Below are 12,217 nucleotides of genomic sequence, written 5' to 3'. Positions count from 1 at the left end.
AAACTGAGACTGTTTTGTTTTTTAGCACACTCACCACTTAAGTGGGGTTTTTTTCTTTACATAGATTTCTAATTTTATGGTTTAATTTCTATTGAGTTTCTTCTAGTTTAACTTTTTTTACATCACAGACCATTTTGTCTCTATTTCTCTATAATAGTCATGTTTAATTTAAACTTTAAATGAATTCATACAGAAATCATCAAGTTACAACTATGGATCATCAATATAGTAAACTAGGGAGCAGCAACCTCTTTGGTCCCAATTGCCAAAAATGCAACATAACCACTTCAGTTGCTACTGCAGGACAAAAGAGAAGGAAAGAAAGGGAGTGAGGGAGTAGAAAAATAGGAGAAAGAGAACAGAAAGGCAGGGGAAATATAGGGAGACGTGGTCATGGAGAAGAGTGGTATCATGGCATCAGCAGTTGCCAGAAGCTACAATCAGTGCAACACACGTTCACTCAACAATGAGCTAGCCTGGAGTCGAGGTGCAGGGGTATAGTGCTGAATGAATGGCAGTTCCTGCCCTCGTGGAGTTTATAATCCTTCAGAGAAGTCAATCAATTAAATATTTAATTATGATAAAATGTGATAAGTGTTAGATAAAAAGGCAAGTACAGAGTAGTAGAATGTACATCTGCTTGACTCCCAACCAGCTTGTTCTCAAGAGCTAAGTGTCACCCTAAGAAGTATGAAGTCACACTGTTTTAAAGGGTCTGCCTGTTCTGAGTTCTTTTCAAAGGAAGACAAACCACTCAACATGGTAGAGGACTGTATTCTATTTTTGTGACCTGTTTTGAAACAAAATTCCATTAAAAAGGATATGAATATGTATAGTGCCTTATATCTTAAATGTTTAATGGAAAGAGGAATAGTTATGACTTTAAAGGGATTTTGTGAAATAGTTTATGTTAGGAGGTACTGAGTTCCTTTTCTCTTGAGATACTCATGTAAAGACTAGATGACTTTCAAGGACATTATAAAAGTAATTTATATGAGTGGGAGGCTGGACTAGGTGGCCTTGATTCTGTGTACTGAGTCACAATATGTAGTGAAAACTTATATTTTCTTCTAGTGTATTATTCTTACAAGACTTGAGAAAACAGTTTAATTACTGTCAGTTGCTTGTCCATGGTAATAATAAATGCATACATGTTATTTTATTGATTTAAGATGGGGAAACTATATATGTAGATTTTATTTTAAAGTATACCAAAGACTTATGGATTACTGTGCAAGGGAGTTTTAGGCCAGTTCTGGGACTTTAAGCTAATAACTGTTGTTACAAACCTCCCATTATACATTACATAAGGAAAAATGGATTGTTGAGTAGATCTTTGACTTGGATGTTACAATGTGTGGTGTTTTAAGGGCAAAGGACCATTGTAGAAGATGATATCTAGGGGGGAGGCAGGTCTGACAAAAGAGCCAAGGTGAGGTTCACATGATTATAGCAACATCAAAGAGTTGTTTTAGACTTAATTTCAGATCTCAGTAATATAAATCTAATTTTTTCCATTTATTTATTGGGGGATTTTTAATTGGATATAGTGACTTCTTCATAAGGATATATTAATTAGATTTCTGTAGTGGTAGTTCTAAATGGATTCAGAAGAGGGAAAATTCTTGAAGATCACTTTTTCTCATTTAGATCCTTCACCTTTATACTCATTTATGAATATGCCATTGACCTTTTTAGTATTTAGCAAGAACAATGTATTTAGCTGATTTTAACTGGGTTTTATAGTTAAATTATTGATAGTTATGTTATATTGCCCTGTGAAACAAAACAAAACAAAAAGCCAAGCAGTCCTTCCAATTTTCCTGTGGTACAGTAACATTGAAAAGAAATCACTCCCTACTTTCTTAGTACAGTACTGTGGTATCTCTGGGATGTGATGGATTTATCCTTTCTTTTCCACGTCTTTTATTATCATACTCTACATAGTAAATGTTTCTAAAAGGATGTCTTTGGGGTTATCTTTAAGAATGAAGATGTTTAACTACAATTTTATAAATATATCTGGATTTTACACATATTGCTTACTATGATTTTTCTTTCTTAAACTTTGTTTTTACATGACATCTCTCATTGGAAAGGGGTTTTTCAATACTCATTTCAAGTAGTTTCTCAACATGTATGTAAAAATAAAAAGCAGTTTTTTTGCCTTTGAATTTGAAAAACAAAATGCATTACAAGATTAGTTGTGGACTTAGGTTTTTAATGCTTTGATTAAGAATTTGAATTTTAGTTTGGGAAGAACAGCAATAGTATTAGTAGTAATTGACAGTGTTAGTAATTATAGTCTTTAGTAGAGGTCGTAGCTGCCACACTAATAATAGTAGGAGGAGGATGCCTGTATTTGGCAGGTAAGAAAATAGTTTAGAGAGACGCAATATCTTGGTAGTGGCTAAGCTGCAATTAGAAAGCAGGTTTGCCAACCCATTGTTTTTTCCATAATACTATACTGTCTCAATCTGATGTTTGAGATCATGGCTGTGAAAGTGCTTTAATAATGATAAAGTGTTAGGCAAAGATGAGGTGTTGGTCTAATATAAAATAAACTCTGGCCTCAGTTGACTAAAATGGGGAATGTGAAATGATCACGTTTTGGCAAAAGGCAGGAGAGATAAAACAATTGAAAGTCAAGTATGGTATGTTGAAGCACTATATTTCACCCATTTAGTACAGAGTTTTGTGGTTGGGTTGTGATTGTGACATTAGTGGTTCCGGACCCTTATTTCCCTGTTTAACTCCATGACTTCTGGGCATGCAGATATGGCAAGATGGTAGCCTTGTTCAATCTCAGACTATTTTGTCTTTTATACTCAAGATTGATGTATTTTTCAGTTAAAGATGATTAAGAACTCAAAACTTTCTTTGGAATAAAGTTAAAACATAGGAATCCCATGCTCTTGGAACTTAAAATTTTTAGTGTACAAAAAGTAGGACATGCAAATGCTGGACTGTTAAACTGAGAAATAAGTGGGCCCTCTAAATAAATAAACATATACACCATGTCCAGAGTGTAGTGTTCATGCCAAGGGTGAAAATGAGTAGGGAACTTAGACAGAAGTGTTGTCACTTTCACTTAGGGAGGGCCCTCTTAGAGGAGGTGAGAATTTTGAGTTTTTGTCTTTTTTTTTTTTTTAAATAAGGGAGGAGGAGGAAAACATCAGAGCTAATGGGGTAGTTTAGGGAACAGGAGAACTAAATAGTGGGAATATGAAGTTGAGATTAAGGGACTGGAGGATTGAACTGAACAAAAAGTAGGGGGGAAATAGGAGGTAATCTAGGTTGTTTTGTATATGTACCTTTAGCTAAATTACTGTTGCTTTGGAGCCCATTATGGGGATTCTGGGAGAGAAGAAAATGATTCTGAAAAAGCAGGGTAAATTCTAATTTGAACAGCAGCATATGTAATTGATGAACAGGGAACAGTGCTAGAAGTTCATGAAGGAGATTGATGTACCACTATTCTTAGAGAATTTAGATAATTTAAATAGACCTATTATTTATGTAAAAGTACTATTTTTAATTTAGAAAAGTGAGATGTCATGTATGAAGGGTGAAGTATCTTTTGTACTATTAGACATTGCTGGGATTTATTGCAGTTTTTTTCCCTCTAGGGTTTGGATTCAGGATTTGTTCCTAGTGTCCAAGACTTTGATAAGAAACTTACAGAGGCTGATGCTTATCTACAAATCTTGATAGAACAGTTAAAGGTATGGCATTTGATTATATATTGAATTTATATAAAGTAGTAAATGTTACTGAACTTGATTTTGAGTAAAAATAGTTACTTGATGTTACTTTACAACCCTTACAGGTTTTTCAGTAGTTTTTAAAGCTAACCTAAACATAATTAGAAGAAAATAAGACAAGATTAGATTCATATTTTGTTTAAAAGTTGTGTGAAACTGGTAAATTTTAAGTGGCTTGATTTCTAAGGCCATTTTTCTTTTTGGGGGAGTTGGGGGATTGAGAGAGTTTACTTCTCTACTTCCTTTATCATTATTAAAATTGTCTCCTTCAACTCCCACTTTAAAATTAATTACAAGCAAAGCTCCTGGAAAGAACAAGGAATGTTGATAAACTTGGATGACAAGGCAGAAAAAACTTAGGTTTGAACTGATATTTTAAGTTCTTAAAGTCATATGTTTTCTTTTGCTTGTAATTCTACCAGAGTAATTGATCTTGACTGTTTAAAATAGTTCAATAGAATCTGACTTGATAACAATGCCTTGAAAAAATGTGTGTTATCTTGTATTTTAGTAAACATTAATTATACATTTAATGCATGTATAAACCATCCCTGGAAGAAATATGTTTGCTTTTCTTTGCTTAGTAAATGTGTACTATGTAGTAAAGGCTTGATACTATAATCATTTTTTTCTTAATCCTGTAGCTTTTTGATGACAAACTTCAAAACTGCAAAGATGATGAACAGAGAAAGGTAGGTAACTTCTATAATCATGATTTTGACTTTAAAATTTTTGAAACCAAGAGCCTTTTGGAGAAGTAATGGAAGGACCTCGGTGTTTTGACTACTATAATAGTACTGTTGACCTGTTATGATAGTATGCCGTATAGATTTCAAGTGGAGTTTTCTGGTGAATTTCTGGTATGGTTTCATAATTGAACAAGAGTAACAGAAAATTTTATTATGATACCCTTTTTGTAAGTACCACCTTTAAGAATAAGTTCTTTCTCTTCAAGTATCATATGTTGAAGATTGAAAGTTATTTTATTAAATTTACATGTGGTCACTTCAGATATTAATAAAGCAACCAGCAAAATTTTCAAAATAAACCAGAAGCCACGCATGAGGGAACAAAATGAATGTTGCTTTAATTATAGTTCCTCCCTTTGGGTTTCTGACAACTACTTTGTAGTTTGAATATTGTTTTCTTTTTTTCAATTAACATTTTTCTTCTCCTTGACTAGATTTCCTGATGCAGCATCATTTATTTTTTTGCATTTCTGTTAACCATAGCCTTGCATTTGTCTCTTTTACACTTGGTAATAGTAGTAACTCATGTTTAGCTCACCTTCTTAGTTTTGGAATTTAGTATCATATCATTTTTTAAACAACTTTGCAAAGTTTAAGGTGATTCTAAAATAAGCATTTTAAAATCACATAGTGAATCCTATAGAAAAAACAAAAATTGTTTTCAGGTAAGGGATAAGAATGTTTTATATTATTCTTACAAATCTTGAATTGAATCACATGAATTTTATTTGAGGATATAATCCATAAAATGTCTGAATTTTTTATTTAAATGTTTGATTTAAATTAAAAAGTTTAACCAAAAGCACTCCCCAACCTGCCTGAACTGATTAAGAGTAATGAGTACATTTTGGTAAAATTCTTTAAATGACTAACCAGTAAAAACAACAATGATACCTCTTTGTGTTTCTGATAATTTCTGTTTAAATTTATTATTTTTCACAGAAAATTGAAACTCTCAAAGAGACAACAAATGTAAGTTATATGTTTGATAAACTCTGGCTTTGCATTAGAAAGTGCTGTAAAATGTTTCTATTTTAAGCTGCTATTATTAATAAGAGCAGTTGAGTTTTTAATTTTTATGCATTTTTACAAGGTTGTTTAAGAATTGTATTATCATCTAAAGGAATTTAAGTGAGTAGAATAATCCCTTTAATTGAATTGACTTCGTGTGCCATTTTATCTGTTTCTGGTCTTGTCTGTTTGAGACGCTTGGATAAAAGGTTTCATCCATGCACAATGTATATTCTTTTTTATAATTAAATATATTGTGATTTGAGTTTTCTGATGTGCTGACCTTCTGACATTATATAATGGGCTACTGATAAGATTTGTATTTTGATAAAAGCATTTTAAAAACAGACATGGTAGTATTCCAGGTTCACCAATATTTTGATAGGATCCTTTACTCTCCATAATTCCATGAAAGTCTTGAATAGACAGACGTTTTAGGAATTTACATTGGGATTGCCTGCTGCCGATCTAAGAATTTGGAAGTTAATCAAATTCATATCACTTTATGTTTGAACTGGTGAAAGACCCTTTAGATGTTATTCAGTATAAATTAACAATTTTTTGGTATTTCCAAACAATTCATAGAATTGCTAATGATAATTTTATTTGACACTATCAGCATGTTAGAACCCACTGGAAATCCAGAGAGGGTATTTATGTAGAATAGACTTAAACCCTGTATATTTGAACTGACTTTTATATTTTAAGTTTTAGCATTGTATGGCCATTTGGGGCAAGATCCTAAAATCAGTGTTTTGTTTTTATAGAGCATGGTAGAATCAATTAAACACTGCATTGTGTTGCTGCAGATCGCTAAAGTAAGTAAATTTTATTTTTGATTACTTTCATTTAATGGGATTTTAATATATGGCATTTTTCTTTAATAGCCAAAATATTCAGTTCTGAAATATATTACCTTTCTACAGTAAATTTAAGTTATAGTTTGGCGTTACTGGTGCTATTGAAAAACCATTATGTTTAGATGTTACATTGCCAGCCTGTGCTTGTTTTTGATAAGGTCATTTGTGATGGTGGCTGGGAAGGAGGGGAGCACATTTGAATGACTCACCCTTTCCATAGTCACTGCTTGAAATAGGGACATACTTTGCAAAACCTTTCACAAAAAAAGTTTTTCTTAGGAAAAAAGGAATTTAAATTTTAGCAGAGTTGTTTTTTTCATCCATAATGAAGAGTACAATAGAGATGTGGGTTTTTTTAATTGTTTTTTACATATTTTTTCTAGTACTGAACTATTGGGTTGGCCAAAAGTTTCGTTCATTTTTTTCCATAAGAGGTCTCCAGTAGCACTTAATTGTCTTTTAACTTCATTCAAAACAATTTTGTGGGCTTCCCTGGTGGCGCAGTGGTTGAGAGTCTGCCTGCCGATGCAGGGGACATGGGTTCGTGCCGCGGTCCGGGAAGATCCCACGTGCCGCAGAGCGGCTGGGCCCGTGAGCCATGGCCGCTGAGCCTGCACGTCCGGAGCCTGTGCTCTGCAACGGGAGAGGCCACAACAGTGAGAGGCCCCAACAGTGAGAGGCCCGCGTACCGCAAAACAAACAAAACCCAATTTTGTTAGATTGATGTAACAGCTGTCATATCAGGGTGCGTTTAAAAAAAGACTCATCAAAATTGTTGCATTTTTGTGTAGCCATTTTAATATTAAAGATGGAAGAAAAAAGCAACATTTTCACCATACTGTGCTTTATTATCTCAAGAAACGTAAAAACACTGCCAAAATGCACAAAAAGATCTGTGCAGTGTATGGAGAAGGTGCTGTGACTGATGAAACGTGTGTGTCAAAAATGGTTTGTGAAGTTTCGTGCTAGAGATTTCTTGCTGGACGATGCTCCACAGTCGGGTAGACCAGTTGAAGTTGATAGTGATCAAATCGAGACATTAATTGAGAACACTCAATGTTATACCACATGGGAGAAAGCCGACATACTCAAAATGTCCAAGTCAAGCGGTGAAAATCATTTGCACCAGCTTGGTTATGTTAATCGCGTTGACATTTGGGTTCCACATAAGTTAAGTGAAGAAAACCTTCTTGACCATATTTCCGCATGCGATTCTCTACTTAAACGTAATGAAAACATTCTGTTTTTAAAACAAATTTTGATGGGCGATGAGAAGTGGATACTGTACAGTAACGTGGAACGGAAGAGATCATGGGGCAAGCGAAATGACCTACCACCAACCACACCAAAGGCGAGTTTTCATCCAGAGAAGATGATATTGTGTATATGGTGGGATTGGAAGGGAGTCCTCTATTATGAGCTCCTTGTGGAAAACCAAACGATTCATTCCAACAAGTACTGCTCCCAGTTAGACCAACTGAAAGCAGCACTTGATGAAAAGTGTCCAAAATTAGTCAACAGAAAACACGTAATCTTCCATCGGGATAACGCAAGACTCCGTGTTGTTTCTTTGATGACCAGGCAAAAACTGTTACAGCTTGGCTGGGAAGTTCTGATTCATCCGCCGTATTCACCAGACATTGCACCTGCAGATTTCCATTTATTTTGGTCTTTCCAAAATTCTCTTAATGGAAAAAATTTCAACTCCCTGGAAGACTGTAAAAGGCACCTGGAACAGTTCTTTGCTCAAAAAGATAAAAAGTTTTGGGAAGATGGAATTATGAAGTTGCCTGAAAAATGGCAGAAGGTAGTGGAAAAAAGCGGTGAATATGTTGTTCAATAAAGTTCTTGGTGAAAATGAAAAATGTGTCTTTTATATTTACTTAAAAAACGGAAAAATTTTTGGCCAACCCAATACATTAATAAACCACTGCTTTGATTACTGTTCCTTATTCATGGAATAAAAACATATTTTGGATTATTGTGGTTGGTTAACAATTTCATGGATATTGCCTGCTTTTCTGAAAAATTTTGGTGTATTCAACCTAAATATGTACTTTATTGCATGACATTTTGAGAAACAAGAATTTAGTGTTTGAAAATAAGTATTAAAAAAATGTTTCTTCCATTGACTGTACCTCTGTATTTCTAGCCAGTGGCTAGAAGCAGGTGGGCAGCCAATTCAGCAACCAGTTTTGGAAATGATGTTTGAGTTTTTATTTATTTGGCCTATTTTACTTATTCAATTGCATATATTTGTTTGCCTAATAATGGACACTATTTTCCTAGCATTGTTAATGACACAATAGTATAGAAAAATGCATCTGTGCTTAGATGGTACGGATATTCAGCTTGTAAGTTTAGGGGTGAGGGGAAGTATCATTGTCTTTTGAGGCCAGATTCAGTATTAAAGTGTCAGAACTTAAGGGCTTGTGTTCATTTTCTAGGTATTTTTGACCACTATGCCTGATTTCCTATGTATGTGTCTAAATTCTTCCATCTATTTTTGTGGATCAGAATACATTCTAAAGCTTAAGAAGGGAGTATAGGGTTGGAGGCACAGAAGGGGTAAGGATTTTATTTTGGTTTTCTTTACTGTGAAATTACATGGGTGGGTTGGGGCCACCTACAGTTACCCAGAAGCTTATATACAGATAACCAGTAAACTACATTAAGCCCAGTGTGAGTAGATAGGTATTTTAGGAATTCAACAGTGCCTTCTCTAGAAGATTGAGGAAGTAGAAGAGCTGATAGTGTTTAGGCCAATTTGGATCATCTCTACAAATCAATCAGGTCTTTAGATAGTTGAAAACAGGGCAGCCTAGCCTCTTTCAGTAGCTCACCATTTAGCCACCCAACAAGAACATTTCTGATGTTGTGTCTTTGGAATGAGTTACAATTCAAGTTACTAAAACTTCTTTCTAGAAATTTCTACAGTTAAGTCAGTACCTGCTACCTGTCTGTTTTAGCCCAGCTTAATAGACCTGCATTTCAAGGTCCTTCAGAATGGGTAACATGGATCAAGTAAATGGAGTTTGGCTTTTTAATTTTTTCCAGAAGGAATTTCATTGTTAAGGCTTTTTGTGTACAGATACATCCCTCAAATTATATATATATGTACCCTATATGAACTGTTTGTGTATTTTTAAACAATTTAAATGTAAATCAGACCATGTCACTTGCCTGTTCAAATCCCCTTATTTGTTTCCTACCTCCCTTGGAATGGAATCTAAGTTACTTAACCATAACTTCATGTCATTTGAGCCGTCACTACTCCCTCACCTCACCTTGCTTGATCACACCATTCTAACATCGGCCTGTTTTCTTTTTCTCAGGCCAAGCTTTTTCTGCTTCAGGGATTTGTATTTGCTTTCCCCTCTGCCTAGAAGGCATTCCTTCCAGACTTCCAGGGTTCACACCCTCACTTTATTCAAATTTCTATCCACATGAAATCTCTTTGGAGAGATCTTGCTGACCACTCTATCTAAAATAATCTCTACCCTCCCAGTAGTTTCTTTTTCTTCATGGTCTTGCATCATTAGCCAGATTTACTTGGTATCCTGTTTATTGTCTGTCTATACCTCACTATAATCTCCATGAGAACTTTGTCTTAGAATGCTTGCACTGCCATAACAAAACACTGCAGACTGAGTGGCTTTAACAACAGAAATTTATTTTCTCACAGTTTTGGAGGCTAGAAGTCCAAGATCAAGGTTCCTGTTGATTTGGTTTCTGGTGAGGACTTTCTTCCTGGTTGTAGACAGCCACCTTCTCACCATGTCCTTACAGGACCTTTCTTTGGTGGTACACACTGAGAGTGAGCATGAATGAGAGCTCTCTTGTGTCTCTTCTTAGAAAGACACTTACTGGATTGGGGCCCCACCCTTAGGACCTTATTTAATCTTAATTTACTTCCTTTACTCCAAATACAGTCACACTGGGGTTAGGGCTTCATTGTCTGAATTGGGGTGGGGGAGCCCACAAACATTCACTCCATAACTCCACTGTATCCTCAATGCCTAGAACAGTTGCCTGCCACAAAGTAGGGGCCTGATAAATAATTGTCAATTTTGAATGAATTTTTTAACACATAATTTTTAATAGTTGCATGGTTTAGTATTTCCACTATATGTATGATTTTTTTAAATTTATCATCCTTATGAATTCTTTGAATATCAATCAATCTGTGATTAAGATATACAGTTTTTAAATAATAGTGAGAGGCAGCATTACATTTTTAAGAGCATGGACTTTGGAGCCAGATGGTCTGGGTTTGAATCCTTGTTCCACTGCTTGAGCAAGTTTATTTATCCTCCCTGTGCTTTGGTTTTCTCCTATATAATAGGAATAATAATAGTATCTGTACTCTTGCTGATAGTGTGAAACTTAAATGAATTAGTGTTTGTAATGCTCTTAGTACCAAGCATATAATTAGTCCTAAATAATTGTTAAATTAAAAAAACTTTTTATTAGGACATAAATTTTAAAGCCACAGAATGGCATGTTGGTAAAATTTTGAGAACTTCCATCTAACACTGATGGGAATATAAATTGTTTTAGTTAGTTTGGAAGATTATTCTGCCCTGGCAGGTTAATAAGATTTTGGAATCAGCTACTTTTAAAAGATGTATTGTCATCTGAGACCCCACAGGGATGTGGCCACCCAAAAAAGAAAAAAGAATGTAGCTAATTTGATACCTTTCTTGTTTTGGGTTGATTTAGCTTTAGGTTCTTAGAGGCAGCATGCTATAGGTAGGATTTTAAGCTCCTTCCAGTTTTTTGAGTCTTTGATTTTAATTCTCATTCCCCAAAGCTTCCCACCTGCCTAAATGATTAGTGCATTGATTCCCAAAGTTTGCTGCACATTAGAATCACCTGGGAATGTTTTAACAATTCTGACGCATGACTCCCATTCCCAGACATTCTTGTTGTAGTTGCTGTGGTGTGTCATCTGGGCATTGGGGTTTTTCAACTCCCAGGTTGATTGTGATGTGTAAGTAGCAAAGTTTGGGCACCACTTGGTTATTGGGATTTTCAGGTAAGCTGTGTTAGCTCAGATGACTTCATTGTTCCTTTGTACCATAGATAGAGACAGCACTGTTTCACTCACGGGGAATTACAGAGGAAATGAGGAGGGGAGGGAGCAGAGTGAAGATAATCTGGGAGACCCCTGCAGGTGGGGACTTGATCAGTTTTCTTCATTAAGATTAGGTGATATGACCAGATGTCACAACTTACATAAGCAAAGGAAATTAATTTTAATAATGTATTTTATTTAACTCATTATATCCAAAATAATACCATTTCAACATGTAATCAATATAAAAATTCATTCATTAATGAGATACTTCATTTTCTCTCCCTCTCTCCCTCCCCCCACTGCCCTCCCCACCCCCGCACTAAGTCGTCACTATCCTGGGTGTATTTTGCAGTTTGAATTAGCCACATTCAGGTGCTCAGTAGCCACATGTGACTAGTGGCTTCTAAACTGGACTTACCAAGTCTAGATTATCATTTTAGAACTGAGTTGTCTGACCATAGATACTTTAGAATGTATGTTTAAGTTATCCTTGGATCCCAGGTTCTCTCCCTAGAATGTTTTTCTGCATAGACTTTTTGTTTATATCAGTATTCATTAATTTCTCATCAGACTTTTTTTAAACCAGGTTTATTGATATATAACTTGCATACCATAAAGTTCACTCATTTAAAGTTTATACTTTAGTGGTTTTTAGTATATTTACAAAGTTGTGTGGCCATCACCATAATATAATTTTAGCACGTTTTTATCACCCCAAAAAGAAACACCATACATATGAAGAAGTCATTCCCT

At 34.9% G+C, this 12,217-nt stretch overlaps 1 protein-coding gene across 11 annotated transcripts in view; it reads left to right on the top strand.

The window, feature by feature from the left end:
* OSBPL9 (oxysterol binding protein like 9) overlaps window positions 1-12,217 on the top strand; it is a 172,048-nt gene that overhangs the window by 124,110 nt on the left and 35,721 nt on the right. For all 11 annotated transcript variants that reach the window (XM_007459629.1, XM_007459626.1, XM_007459622.1 and 8 more), the window contains 4 exons: window positions 3,630-3,725; window positions 4,409-4,456; window positions 5,456-5,485; window positions 6,292-6,342. In XM_007459629.1, the coding sequence (XP_007459691.1) occupies window positions 3,630-3,725; window positions 4,409-4,456; window positions 5,456-5,485; window positions 6,292-6,342 (225 nt within the window). The remainder of the gene's footprint in view (window positions 1-3,629; window positions 3,726-4,408; window positions 4,457-5,455; window positions 5,486-6,291; window positions 6,343-12,217) is intronic.

This window comes from Lipotes vexillifer, unplaced genomic scaffold, assembly GCF_000442215.2.
Source record: "Lipotes vexillifer unplaced genomic scaffold, Lipotes_vexillifer_v1.1 scaffold525, whole genome shotgun sequence".
Lineage (NCBI taxonomy): Eukaryota > Metazoa > Chordata > Mammalia > Artiodactyla > Lipotidae > Lipotes > Lipotes vexillifer.
This window is presented reverse-complemented; position numbering and strand designations above follow the sequence as displayed.